This window comes from Coffea eugenioides, chromosome 6, assembly GCF_003713205.1.
Source record: "Coffea eugenioides isolate CCC68of chromosome 6, Ceug_1.0, whole genome shotgun sequence".
NCBI classification, from domain to species: Eukaryota; Viridiplantae; Streptophyta; class Magnoliopsida; order Gentianales; family Rubiaceae; genus Coffea; species Coffea eugenioides.
Genome location: NC_040040.1, coordinates 643,655 through 658,773, shown reverse-complemented (window position 1 = coordinate 658,773; position 15,119 = coordinate 643,655). Strand labels below are relative to the sequence as shown.

Below are 15,119 nucleotides of genomic sequence, written 5' to 3'. Positions count from 1 at the left end.
GCGAGACATTTCTTATCATTTTTCTATAGCAATAGTTACCGGAAAATATAGAGCTAAGTACATTCATGTAAAAAAATGAATATTCTGCAGTATTTTCAAAGTGAGACTTATTTTAGCTAATGAATACTTATTAGCGGATTTACAATTTTGTTAAGTTACCAAAGCCTTATTCTGCCAGCAATACACTATATAACCTACCTACACTACCTGGCAAAGGTGTTTTTATTAGGTTTTAGGCAAGAATAATGAGTTTTTTTGCTAAATTATGGTAAGGTTGAATATGAAAAAATTTAGTCCTTGAGGAAAATGCCATAGTCACATTTTACATGGCAAATGTAAAGTTTTTTGTTTTGTTAGTTGTGTACATTGATGGCCTGTATCTGGTAACATGAAATAATTGCTTAGAATAATCGTCCGTGCAAATTGATAGGGTCTGATGCCAAGTTTAAGAAGGGTAGGAAAGTGTAATGTAAGTGTTTATGCCTAAAATGAGACAGTTTCAATTAGTGAACTGTTTTTATTTACTTGATGATAATGTAAATAGCGAGTTACATAATACGATAGGGATTGGGCAAAGAGGAAAGGAATTATATTACAATGAGGTGTATGCTTGGTAAAGGTAGTTATTTGGATATGAAAATGATAATAATGCATAATGTTTTCGTCCAAAAAGGTGATAGTAGTAATTATTTTTCTGTTAAGTTTGGTTCATGATAAACTGTAGCACTTAGTTTCCTCTAATTATGGTTGATATCATCCAAATTTGAGCTTGTTTGTATGTCATTTGCAAGTTGATGGCGCTAAAAATTTCTTGTAGATTTGAACAAGATACTTAAATGAGCTTACCTTTCTTCAAATCGAGAATGGTTTATGGATGGTATATACAATTCTTAAAGTTTTTATTACTTTCCATCTACTTGCAAGTAGTTTTGCAGTTACACTTTATGCTTTTCTCATTTTGGTGATGTTTTATCCCCTAAACAATCAGTACTAGCTAATTGGAAGTTTAGGATTTTTGCCTTTTTTTGGGGTTTTTTTTTTTCTTATCTGCCTTTTTCATTCGACTTGGATAGAGGCTATCATGTTCTTGATTTCAGAGCCATAGTATGGTTAGGAGTAGAATGTTTATTCAGATATCGAGGTGGTTAGGTCAGTTCTATACTTTGTTTGTTTAAAACCACTATTGGAGTTATCCCATTACTATAAAATAGGTTGTCAAAAATATTAAATCAGTGTTTAGTATCTAATCGTAGTATTTTCTGAAAATAGTGTTGCAGTGTTAGAAAGAAAGCTTAGAAGATCCATTGTATTCAACCTGCCCTGAAAACAACACCTTTATTACAGAATAAACTTGCGAATTTACTCTGAGAGGTCATGCAACCTAAAGTGTTATGCACTTGCTATAGAAGTATTAGATGCATCGTGCTAACCTAAGTATTATTATAGAGAAGACACAGGTCAGAATTACTCTCAAATGGGGAAATGGTTTATGGATGGTAAATATTACAATTCTTTAAAGTTTTTTTTTGACTTCCCATCATGACTCGAACATTAATTTTGCCAGTCACAACATCATATTTTGCTCATTCTAGTGATGTTTATTGTAGTATTCTATTTTACCAAACAATATGAAAATTGGAAATTTTTAGAGTTGATCTGGGAAACGATATTAGCAGGTGAATTTGCCACATTTAAGTCACTATTGTTAGTTCTAATGCATGACTGCTAATATTTGAAATGCACTAGCCTATCTCTATTTTTAGCGGATAAAAAGCGAGTATAAACCATTAGCACCGGCAAATTGAAAGCGTAGGATTTTGGCCTTTTTTGATGTTTTTTTTTTAACATATGCTTTATTCATTCAACTTGGGTAGAGCTATCATGATAGCTGAGTGAGATTTTAGTTCTGCCAGACCTGCTAGTCGATTCCCCTTTTTTTTTTTTATGCTTGACTGCCACAATGGAATTCTACCGAAATTTTAAGGATCCGTTTTTGTCTTCTGATGATTATTGCTTGTGGTTGCGCATGCGTCAACAACCGTCTCTTTCACCATAGTCAAGGCCCTTCAGTCTTATAACGAATATTGTGCCATTCAGTAAGCTGAAATGTAACTTAGAATGACTGCTTTAGTACTTGAAATGGAATTTTTGGTGATCTCGAGTTCTTTCAGGTTAGTTCTTTTGGGACTTTAATTAAAAGTTGTAGATGAAATGATTGCCAAATTGTCCCACTTTAAAAGAATAAGCTAGCTACGCGGTTCGAGTACTAAAATTTCGTCAATTTTTTTCTATGTTGCCGTTGCCTTTTTCTGGACTTCCTGTAAGTACTGGGGGAGAAAACGAGGAATAAGAAGAATATCTGCCCCCATTGAGCACCTAGAAGAGATAGATAAATTTTTACAAACATGTTTTGAGAACATCATTGACTTTGAAATGTTGAATTCTTCGTTTACACAGTTAATTATTTATCCAGGCATTTAATTTCTATCCTTCTTCTAATAGCACTAGCAAAAATCTTAGGCCATTACATTTCTTGAACACCTTTTCCTATATTATACTAAAGCTGAGTTTATGTTTGTAGGTGCTGCTTCCGAGCCACATCAAGAACAGGACCATCCTGAAGCAACCTTTGTCTCCGAAGATGTTACAGTAGACAACAGCGTCAAGCGCGGCCCCGCTAACAAGCTCAAGGTCCAATTAATACAACCCATAAGATTTCTTAAAGTTTAGATTAGTCGCAAGAAGCAGACATGGAGATTCCTACAGCCAAAGCAGACGGAATTATTGTTCAATAACAAGAATTCAAACCTGAAAGGTTGATCTTTTTGTATTGTGGTAGTTTATTTTATTAGCAAGTTTTAGTTAGCAGGTGATTTCTTGGCTAGGTTAGCTCAATCGGCGCGTGCTGCTTCTGACTGTGAGCCAGGCATAATTCTTTGTGGATCTGTTCCCTCAAACCATAACTTTATATGGGATACGCGCAATCGGAGGAACCATACCTTTGTCCTCAAAAGCGAAAACAACTTCATAGAAACTTAGAATTAGTTTATGTTGGTGTTCAATCAATTGCATAGACGATACTACTGAACTACAATAAATATGTTTCATGAGCAACCTCTCTTTTTCCAATTATTTAGTGAGTTATTGAAAGAGGTTGAGTGCCAAGTTTCAAAACCTCGCCTAAAACACCACAGAGAAGTGACAATCCATGAGAGGAAGCTTGGTTGATAATTGCTTTCAACGCTGCATGGCTGACATCCGTTATCAAGTTATTGTCTAAAACGAATACCAAGTTGACGGTAAACATTACAATGCATGCAGTGATGCAAAGGTATGTCAAAGGTAATGTAGATGAACGTTCAAATCAATATCTTAGGTTCCCTTGGAAGAGGATCGATTGCCCTGTTGCAAGTTTCAAAGAAACAAGGATATTCAAGAGGATCGGATCAACAATTCTGGACAGTGCTTGAAGTGGTAGATTGAAACAAAACTAAGAAGATACAGTGCCAAAATAAGTTGGTAGAACTTGTCTGATTTGGCCATATCTAAGAATTCATTAGTTCTGAGTTTCAAATGCTTATAATCTGTAAATGCTTCATGAAGGCTCTATTTATCGTAGCTAAAATTTTTTATACCCCAAGGAGCGAAGAACAAGTCAAATTTTGAGAATACACACGCACTGGGCTAGACACTGAGGTTGAGATCGTTTATGGTTCAATTTTTGAGTCTTGATGCTATCAGATGCAACACACTGACAGATGAGCCGATTGTTGTATGGAGATAGATCTATGGCAGAGTGAATTCACTCTTGTGATTACAGAAAACCAGACCATGATGTAAGTCACTTGATTGTGCTTCCAGAAGGAATTCGTTGGTTTTAACAGCTCTATACTTAGTTTCATTCGTCAGTAAATACCAGCATCCCCAATTTTCAATTGAACATTGATACTTCTCACAATTGCAAACATCAATTCCATTGCCAGCTTTTGAAAATTTCGGATGTTTCTTGAAGGATTGCTTGGTGGGAACTCTCTTGCCTATGCTTCGGGGATTGAAAATTTTTTTTTTTTTGGGTAAGCAAAGATGTCTTGATTGTGTCATGGAACCCAAAGGCCCCAGCAAGTGTAAAAAATTTATACTTATTTTTTGTAGGACGTATTAATCCTTTATTTAACAGGCAAAATAGTCATTTCCCTTTCATTGCATGCAATAGTGAGATATTTCATTTTGCCATTTTTTTTCCCCAAATAAGTAATTCCTCGATAAACTTTTTTGAGACCCTAATTCACATTATTGTTATTCCAAAAGTTTTGGAAACACCTATATTCCAATAACCAAAACTTCCTTTCTTATAATCGTTTCCTTCTTTTATTAGTTTCCTTTCCTCCTTTTCCTGTCCTCTTCTGGTGCTTATATACATAATCTTTTCCTTAATCATCTAACCCTACTGCCCTGCCACTTCTCTCTGCATCCACCCCCCGCTCTCTCATACAATCAATTAAAGGTGCGCCTGCTTAGCTCTGCTTTTTAAACATCTTCAACTAATTATTTTTGTTTGTTCTTTTGGCTTCTGTGTACTGAGTGTGTTTGGATAGGAGATTATTTGAAATAATTACTGTAACACTTTTTGTAATTTTTTGTGATATGATATATATGAGATAAAAAGGTGATTGAAAAGATAAAAAAGTTTGTTAAAACTTGTGATTGTGATGCAAATAAATTACTTTTTTTCAAATCATTCCTGTCGAAACAGACCCGTATTTGTATTTTTTTCGTCTTTTGGGTAAAGTACAAATGAACATCCAATATCATTATTTGTGCGGTAACGTAAAACTAGATACGTGGATATGCTTTGCAGTTGCTTGGAACTTTAATGCCTAATACTCTTGCAAGACTTGCGCTGACTTCTCTCTTCTAAATTGGTGCACCCGCTTGACCCTAAATTGTTATGTATTTTGATTTTTTGAGTTTTTAAACATTTGTGTATTACTCAGTTAGTAGTTATTGGATTTTAAAGAAATATAAAAAATTAAAATATGATATTTATGAATGAAAAATAGTAATATAATAGAATGAAACAAGGAGCAGCAGAGAAATCCGTTGTTGTGCACATTATGTAAGAATGCTGTGGATATTTACATAAACATCAAAAAAGATTGCATCGACTCTCCTAATGACGCTCATAAAAGAACTACTACTAGTTGACGCTTTGTTAACTCTCCAATAAAATTCGTTTTGTGGTGTAGTTCATGTGTCTATGCATGCTGAAGGAATCCATATGTATTTGTTTCTTTTTTTAAGATTGAAATTTGTTACTAGTTGCAAAACCCTTTTTGTCCTTGTTGCACAGATCATCTTCGCGCTTGACATGATATATGGCGGATTGGGCTAATCTTATGCCAGAGTTGCTGGCACAGGTAGCCCAACGACTTGCTGGCCATGACTTTATTGTCTTCCGCGCAGTATGCAAGCCGTGGCAATTTGCATCGCTTACTTTAAAGGAGAAGCCACCTTTGCCTCCATGGCTGGTGCTTGCTGAGGAGGAAAAGGTAGGACTTGATGACATTTTTTACTGTGCTTCTTGTAAAACATGGCAATCTGCATCATGTACTTTAAAGCAGAAACCTCTCGTACCTGCTTGGCTCCTGCATGCTGAGGACGAGGCTAAGGGAAAGGTAGAAACTGATGACATATTCTTCTGCCTTGATTGCGAAATATATCAATCTGTGTCCCGTTATGCTTCGAAGGAGGAATCACCTCCTTTACCACCATGGTTCGTGCTTGTTGAGGATGAAGATGGATTAAAAGATGCACCTAAAATTCGACGTTTCTTTAACTTGTCAACTTTGAAGGCGTACGAATTTGAGTTGCCCGAAGCTTCGGGCAGGAACTGTGTGGGAGCATCTTACGGATGCATCTTCACTTTAGGCCATGATTTACAAATTAGTCTTGTGCATCCCTTCACCCGTAAACAGATTTCCCTTCCTTCCATGCTTGCCTTTAGTGATCATTATGCCTACCATCACGAATACAGGCCTCAGGAACTCTTTAGTATGTTTGTAGAAAAGGTAGCATTGTCCTCAAATCCTTGGCTGGATGAAAAGACTGGTTTGCATGACGATCACACTCATCAGGACTGCTGTGTTATAGCTGCAATATATGGCGAAGTGAGGATATTAGCGTTTGCAAGGCTAGGAGATGAGGTGTGGACTAACATTCGCGTCCCTTCCAAGGCTTATCAGGATATTATTTTCCACCAGGACAATATTGATAAGAGTTACTTAAAACCATGTTTCTTTTCCTTTTTGACTTTAAAGAGCAAACATAAATATAGTAATAATAATAATAATAAAAGATAATTTTGCAAAAATAATAATAAGAGTAAAATGAAAATTGAACACCAGATCAAAGCAAATTACATAATTACCAAGAATAACAAAGCAAACACCTCATCCATCAGAACATTTATAAACATACTTTTGTATAAGACTACATGGATCAACACTGCTAAGCTTCCAACCAATAAAAGATTACTATTAACTACAAAAGGAATTAACCCAGAAATATATGATAGATACAAACAACAAAAATACCTTTACCTAAAAAAAAAAGAAAAAAAAAAGATATTACCTTCAATTTTTCCCCATCTCTCCCACTCCCCATCCCCAGATGTCATCTGAAGCACTTCTGCAAGGTGCAAGAAATTTGTGACTCAAATTCAAATATGATATCACCAGAACAAAATTGAAAATTTAAATTAAAAATAAGCAAAATAATCAAGATCTAAAAAGAAGAGAATTTGTTTACCTCCAACCATCTCAAGTTCCCTGCCAGGAATAACTGTAAAACCATCTAAAAATGCACCAACCCTTTCATCAATATGAAGGTCTTCCAGAGGCTCTACAGACGCCAGATTGTCCCCAGAGGATATTGGATCTAAGGAAGGGGGTGGCTTTTCCTGGCCAACCTGACTACTAATTTCAGACAAATCTCCATTATCGACCAGTGTATTACCTGGAGCTTCAGGAGGGCTGACCAGCTGTGTGATAGTATCCGAAACAATTGAATGGAAATTAGAAGTCACTAATGGAGAGGCTGCCTTTTCAACAGTTACCCATCTATCACTATCCAGATGCTTGATCAAGTGATCTGACACAAGAAAACCTTCTTCCACTAATTTCTTTAAGTCAGATAATCTGGAAGGGCCCTGCTCCACTCCCAGGTGATCAAGATAAAACCATTTCCCAGTGGCTGCATCATCCACCACAGGTTCATGTGGTGGCGTATTGCATATGTCCATATCTTCTTCCATTGAGACCAGCTCCTCAGCACATCCATTTTCCTGAGGAACTTCCTTACCCGTCACTTCAGGAACTTGAGAATGTTCTTCCTTGTTTGAGGGCGGAACTACATTTCTAACCTTGGAAACATCAACAATATCCATGTGACTTCTATCCTCAGATTCTTTAACTGACATCCGCAAATCTCTTCCAATTGGAGCCTTCTGGTTGGGAGGTTTCTCATCTGCCCCTCTATTTCCACCATTACTCTTTTTGCTTGCCCCATTCTTTCGATTGGGTTCACGGGGCTTCCCATGATCAGGAGGAGACCGTTCCAAAAAACTTGGGCTTCGACCCCTCAGATACCGAGCTTGATTTTGTGGAGACCACTCTGAATAACTCGGGCTGCGCTTCCTACGATCATAGTGGTGACTTCTATCATATGGTGACCTACTGTGATCATACTGGCGGCTCCGATCGTATGGGGACCTGCTGTGATCATATGGAGACCTTTCACGATGGGCCGGGCTCCAATCACGATGATCATGGTAACGGGCCCGCTCATGTGGGGACCTCTCAAAGTGATGTGGACTGCTGTTATACTTGTCATAGCCTGCTCTTGAAGATTCGTAATGCCTAGAAGAGTACCTATCAGAGAGAACATTCCGGGATGAAGAAGAAGAATTTCTATATTGCCTGTCCACAGACCTGCGTGAATGGTGCTCTGATGAGTACATTGACCGAGTGCCATTATCAGAAAGCTTTCGGCTTCTAGTACTTGTGTAGTCATCAGAGTCACCACGATGTTTCCTGTCACTGCTGTCAATATCAGCACCTTGGCGCTTTAGCCTGTTACCTGAAGAGTATTCTCTAGCATAACTCTTGCCATTGCTGAGTTCATAACCATCTTCGTCCACAACTTTTGAGCTGATCCTTGGAGTCCTGTCAAAAATACCATCTTCATATCTAGAACCCCTCTTTGTAAGCTGATTCGCACTTCTACTGAGCTCCTTCTCATTCAAATACTTCCCAGAAGAAGGCAGAGGTGGAGGCGTCCACTCACGCTCACCTTTCCATCCTTTGTCTTTGGCATAATCATACCTTCTTGTTCTCGAGTAGCTGTAATCATCCTTCATTACCACCTCACTTTTGCGCCACCTATCTGGTACAAACTCCCCTTTTTCCAATTCTTCTTTCGATGAAGTCCTCCACGACCCAGATGATGGTTCATTCTTTTCTTCCAGTTTTCGCCATCTCCCACCTAAAAACTCCCCCTTCTCCACCTCCCCACTTTTTTTCCACTTATCAACAACACTTTCGCCCTTTTCAATCTCACTCCTGATCTCATGCTTCCTAGTTGTTGGCCTTTCCACAATCACCTTGCCATTCTCAATTGGCAAAGTACCCAATTCACCCTCCTCCACTTCATCCTTATTATTAACCTCACTATTAACAACATTACTACTATTGTTACCATTAATATTACTATTGCAACTATTACTAACCACAACTTCTTTCTCACTATTCACACTACTCTTGGGACCCAATTCTCGTTTTCTCTTAATCACTTTTTTCACCTTCTTCATAGTCTTCCCGTTCACTTTCACAACAGTTGTTGTAGAAGATGAACTAAGCTTGCTCTTACTACTGGTGCTGGTAGTGGTGCCGCTGGTGCTGTTACCATTACTTTTGCCTCCGCAAATAGGAAACCGCTCCATAATATGTGGCTGCGAAGGCACGCATGCAACACCGCCATCGCCCATGGAATGCCAGAATCCCTACCCGAAATCCCCGGAATCACCTTTCAGAAAATGGACCCTAATTCTCCACTTCTCCTGGGCTTTCCTTGCTCATACTTCTCTTCCACTACGGCAAAAAAAAGCCTCCAACCGGCCTCCGAGCAATCAAAACCCTAGAATTTCCATAAACAGCAATAAAACCACATAAAAATCCAAGAATTAATACGAAACTGCATCAAACGTTTCGGAAATTCAATTTAACTCCAAAAATGTAGGGTCTTGGGATTGGAAAAGAAAATATAAATAGCAATTCAATCTTGGTTTCCTTCAAAATTAGAAAACCTAGGGTTTTGAAATCTGCAGACTTACTTGGAGAGCTGAGTTGAGACGCACGGAGGGATCGACTGTGGAGTTGAGATGAGTTGAGACGAGTTGAATCGCCGGTGAGTTCAGATAACCGAGTCGAAATGAACCAGGTCGAGAGAGAATGGAAGAATAGAGGGCGAGGCGAAGAGAGCCTTTGACGAGGAAGGAAGGAAAGATCGATTTGTTTTTTATTTTCTTTAAACTTTTTTGACAGAGACGAAAAATAAGAATAGCTGAAGACGAATCTCTCTCTCTCCTCTCTGTAGATTAAATCCGCTTTTTTTTTTTTTACTATTTTCCTTTTTCGGCTGGGATATTATTTTCTATTTTTGTTTTGTTAAAGCAAAAGGGCATAACCGTAAATCCATAATTGATCAGTGCCAAGCAAATGGATCGCCCCATAAGAACAGTATCCTAATGACAACTAGAGATGACAATGAAGACGAATAGAGGGAGTAACAGGACGAGAATGGAAGAGGAGGAGATGGGGCGGGCCACAGAGAGGCGAGGATACTCTCGGCCCATCCCCTGTATAAATTAAATATAATTTAAATATCCTAATAATTATAAGTTCAAGATTTAGCTTTGTTATACTCCCTCCCTTTTTTTATAACTGACGTTTAAGGTTTTGCACACTAATTAAAAAAAGTTTTTCAATGCTTAAATCTGTACACTACTTTCCTTTTGTACCCTCATTAATTGTCCAATTCACCCATGTTTTCTCTCACTATAGTACTAAATGGTGCTGTTTTACTAGGCCAAAAGCAATGCATGGGAGTGTATTAATACCAGAGAGATAAAAGGGTAAAATTGTGAAAAAGTAATTAATGCTATATGGGGATAATAAAATGACAGATAAAAGTACACTAGAGCAAATTTCTTAAACGTCAGTTATAAAAAAAGGGAGGGAGTAATTCATTGGATTTGAAAGGATCGGGGATTATTCATTCAACCTTGCCTAGTAACAAATACAATTTTTTATTTTACTAGTCAACCGTTGCTATTCTTATGTGATAAGGGTTTTGTATATGTATATGTGTGTGTATGTATGTCTATGTATATATATATTTTCCGCTTCTCATCTGTTTGGTTTTTAGCCCTTTTATAGAAGCTACTCTATTGGCTTGTCCATTGGTTAAAGGACAGTTGATGTTCATTGGTTAAAGTATGGCTGGTTGGAGATGATGGTGTTACTTCAGTTAGGTCAATTGGTAATGTATGCCTTCGAAAACTTGAAGTAGCGGTAGCATTTTCTCGTTGTGTACTAGTGTTTTGACGAATTATATATTGGTTGCTGTCGAGTATATAGACCAACTCACAAGAATAGTATCTTAATGGTAACCGTCCTTCACAGTTGGTGGTTAGAACCGATAACAAATTTGAAAAGTGTAATCAAATTTCTGAATATGAATCTGTGGTCATGCATTTGAACAGTATTTAAAGTTTACAAAGTTATGGACAATGCTTACAAGTTTTGTGATTTCTAATAAATGAAATACGTTATATGTTTCCTATGTGTTACTATGGTTGACAATTGTTCCAGTCTCAAAGCAAACCATCACAAAGCCTTCCATGGTGCTAGCAACACCAAGTCATTGACCCTTATGACTTTTGAAGTTTCTTTTTTAAGTGCCTTCCAAGGAATGATGCCCTTGTTGGCATAGATTAGTGTGTATTTATAAAGGTTGAGATAACAAACATCTTTTTAAAAAATTTTATAACACTTTTTATAATGTGATATATTTAAAATAAAATTAGTGATCGAAAAGATAAAAAAAAGTTTAGAAAACGAGTCTATAATGTAAGTAATTTTTCACGTGTTTCCAAATAATGAGATATCCAGATGCACATATTCATCTTTTTTCTATCCTTCTGATTCTATTTTTTTTTTCTTTTTCATATTTCACTTTTATAACTGAAGGAAAATTTTCTTTTCCATATTTAAGGTTTCATATATACAAGGTTAAGAATGCAGTGATAAGGCTTTAGTTTAGGTTAAGGTTCTAGAAATTAGAGATTCTAGATTCTAATCTCTCTATCCCATCATCGCTTCTTTAATCCTACCCCTTCTTTGATAAAGGAAAAAAAAAAAAAAAAAAGAGGCTGAGAATGTAGATTCAAGACATTGGAGGTCATTTTCCGATTTGAGGACCAACTTTAGCAAAGGGTATTTTATTTTAGGGTTAATTACAAAAGCTCCCCTTAAGGTTTAACTAATTTTATATTTGACCCTCTAATATTGTTTTTTCTTACTTTATCTCTAAAACTGTTAGTCAACTCTAACACTATGTAATGAAAAATATCAAAAAGACATCTATACCCCTAAGGGTTAACTCCAATAAATCCCCTTGAGTTATATTGCCTTTTTGCACTATATCCTCTAGTATTATTTTCTCTTAATTTGTTTGTTTGTCCCTAAAACTACTCAAGACAGATAATATTTAAATTATCAGTATCCCTAACATAATAATAAAAATTATTGTATATTTATGGATATAGATCTTGTTAAATTTTATCTCTATAATTATATATTTTTGGATAGAGGAAAATATTTCGCTCATTTTATATGATAAGGGGAAAATAAAAATTATTAGTGAGAAAATAAACTACAAAAGTATTATTAAAATGGTCTATAGATTGGGTTTGTTTAGATTGAAAGTTACTTGAAAATTTTTAAATTAATACCATAATAATTTTTACTATTTGATGTTTGTGAAATATAAAAGTGGTTAAAAAATAAAAAGATGATTGAGAAACATGCTTATGATGAAACAAAAAAAAAATAGAAAAATTTAGCAATCCAAACAAATTTTAATAGCATCTAACTATGCTATACTAAGAAATGACCATAGAAACTTTAAACCTAAAACAACCATATTTCTCTCTTTTTAAAGTATTACCAACAAAGAAAAAAACTGTATACTTACTCCCATATAAAGAAAATATCTAGCTATTAAACAAAAAATGCAACCATATGCACATTACAAAGAGAAACTAACAATATTCAAGTATTTTTAGACTTTTAATAATAATTTCATATATTAATTTTTGTTATTTTTTCCCGTTACTACTTGAAATTAGCAAGATATTTCTCTCAGTCTTGAAAAGTATAATTATAGGATGAAATTTAATTAGGACCGTATCTATAAATATATTACTTTTTCATTACTATGTTAGGAATATTGATTTTTTTAGACATTATTTATCTCGGGTGTTATAAAATATTGGAGTTTAACTAATGATTTTAGTGATAAACAGACAAATTGGGAAAAAATGGTATTGAGGGGATAAAGTGTAAAATTAGTTGGTGGAATTACTGCATTTAACTATTAAGAATATAAATATGTTTTTGGCTTTACCGTCTCACAATGTTAGAGTCAACTAACGATTTAGATTATGAAGTGAGAAAAAAAAAGTAAGGGAGCAAAGTGTAAAAATAGATATACTTTAGAGGGCATTTTTGTAATTAATCAAGGAGTACTTTATTTTACTACTTCTGGATTTTTGGTTCTTTTGTATTATATTCTATTTATATTGGTTAGGTAGTATGTTCTACTTACGTGGATAAGCAAAACTGTTGGATACTAATGGTAGTACTACTTAGTATTTTAAAGGAATATTATAACTCACTAGTGCTGTTGATTGATACATGTGCTGTTTGAATTAAGAAACAAATTTGAGTCTTGTAGTTAATCAATACCTTTTTTTTTCCTTTCTTAAATTGACTGTTCAATAATTGCCTTGCTATCATCATCATCATCTTTGGCAAAACAAAAATTGGGGTTTGATGGTTCATAATTCATACTGATTGCCAGTTGGGTTGTCAAGAAATGGATTGCACTTGGTGTAATACTCAATTATGCTTATCATTGACCAATTTAGTAGTAAAGCAAAAAAATAATCAATCTATTCAGTAGTTAATTAAGTATGATGCTAGTAATTATTACAAGTCAGATTCTACGAGGTATTAAGCTAATAAACCAAATGTAAATTACTCTCCGAGCCACACTGGCAAAAGATGGTCTACTGCCACAGTGATTATTTACATATGGACATCTAATCTTAAGAAGGCTATTCTTGTCAATTAACAAGTAAGGGTACTTTCTCTGCATTTTTGGATGAAAACAAATTGGGTAGGGAGAATTTGGTAAAGTGGGGTGCTTTGTTTTGGCGCTCAAACTTTTAGGCCCAAAATATTCTAATTGGAGGGAGTTCCAAAGTTTCATGAAGATCTGGAATTTGGACATTGGAGTTTGGACTTTGAAATAGAATCTGAATCTCCAGACAAAGATGATAAGAGTGGTATTAGCCTATTTTTTGGGAAATTTTTGTGGCTTGGGTTGGACTTGTGTTTACATTTGGAACGGAACCAAGGATAACTGCACTGCTAAAAGTCAACGGGGATTATACTACTACGTCTGTTTCTTTTACCCGTTCCTGTAGACTAGGAGGGGATCACCGCGCATTTGCGCGGTGGACAATTCTAAAATTTACATGCCCAATTATGCCCTTTTTACAAAATGTCTGTAACACAACCAAGGATCAAAAAAATTGAACGGTGAGAAATTTTAATCTTACCTAATTATTGCGCTCTAAAGATAAATTTTCTATTGAAAAAAATATTATTGCAATTGTAAAAGATTTTAAACTATAAAAAGTTGCATTTACAATTTGTCTAACAGTGTAAACTTTGACACTTGTTCACAGTCAAGGAATTCATAATAAATAGATAAAACACTAAAATTAGTATTGTAGAATCTCGAAACATGAACTTTAACTTCCATGATTCCGATAAATACATATTTTAACTTAACCAAAAATAACAACTTTCTGTCATTTGTACTCGTCCCAGAAGTGAATGAGCAACTTTTGAAAGAAACTACTGAGAACCTGCCATGTATTATAACAAGAAAGAAAGTAAGATATAACCCATCAAAATTAGTTTACTGCTATAAAACCAAGTTCAAAATAAATCAAGAGCCTTGAATGATGCCAATAATGACAGGACAAATTCAACAAACATCTGCACTTTTGGTTACTAATAGTCTCGTACAAAATTCGTTACTCCTTCTATTTATCAACCCATTTCACAAGCAAGAAACTTTTTTTTTTTTTTTGGTACTTTGTTTTGGGTACAGTAGTTGTCAAAGTCCAGAAATGAAAAGATTCTTACAGGTAAGCTAAAGTGTCTTGCTTGGTAACCTGAGTTCTTACCAAAGTGAAAGTATTAGATGTGCTAGATCCCTGGAGATGGTATGCAAGTAAACTTTTCTACAACTTGATCATGAAGCTGTGCAATTTACACAAAATGCCAATGGAAGATAAGGTGAAAAAGGAAATAAAATGATCATGCAATCAAATAGGCTAGGAAGATCCTAAAACGTAAAAATGAAGCAGAAACTTCACCAGAGAGGATGTCTTTATATTCTAATGACATACTCCAACCCAAAAGCCAAAATACATGCAACTCTAAATAAGGTCATGTAATTCAGCTTTTATTTCCAATAAAGTCCATATTACTCCAGCATCAAGAATCTATAAAATTTTCAGGTGTAAAGAAAAATAGTGAAGGCAATATTCACAAGTGTAAAGAAAAACAGTAAAGGCAATATTCATCTAAAAAATTGGTCTTCAATTAATTTCAACATTGCTCCTATTCAATATTCACAGGGTTTACATGGATTGTTGAGTCTTTTGCAACAACTTGTTTAACCAAACTTTTGATATATGTTCT

The 15,119-nt window shown here is 35.3% G+C and overlaps 1 protein-coding gene across 1 annotated transcript; it reads right to left on the bottom strand.

Moving 5' to 3' along the window:
• Nucleotides 1–6,415: 6,415 nt before the first annotated feature.
• LOC113776385 (histone-lysine N-methyltransferase ATXR3-like) lies at nt 6,416–9,555 on the bottom strand. The gene is made up of 4 exons (XM_027321527.1): nt 9,389–9,555; nt 6,808–9,192; nt 6,631–6,687; nt 6,416–6,540 (listed from the first exon to the last, which is right to left on the bottom strand). Exons 2-4 carry the CDS (start codon nt 9,041–9,043, stop codon nt 6,416–6,418), a joined length of 2,418 nt encoding a protein of 805 aa, XP_027177328.1. The 5' UTR covers nt 9,044–9,192; nt 9,389–9,555.
• Between the last annotated feature and the right edge of the window lie 5,564 nt (nt 9,556–15,119).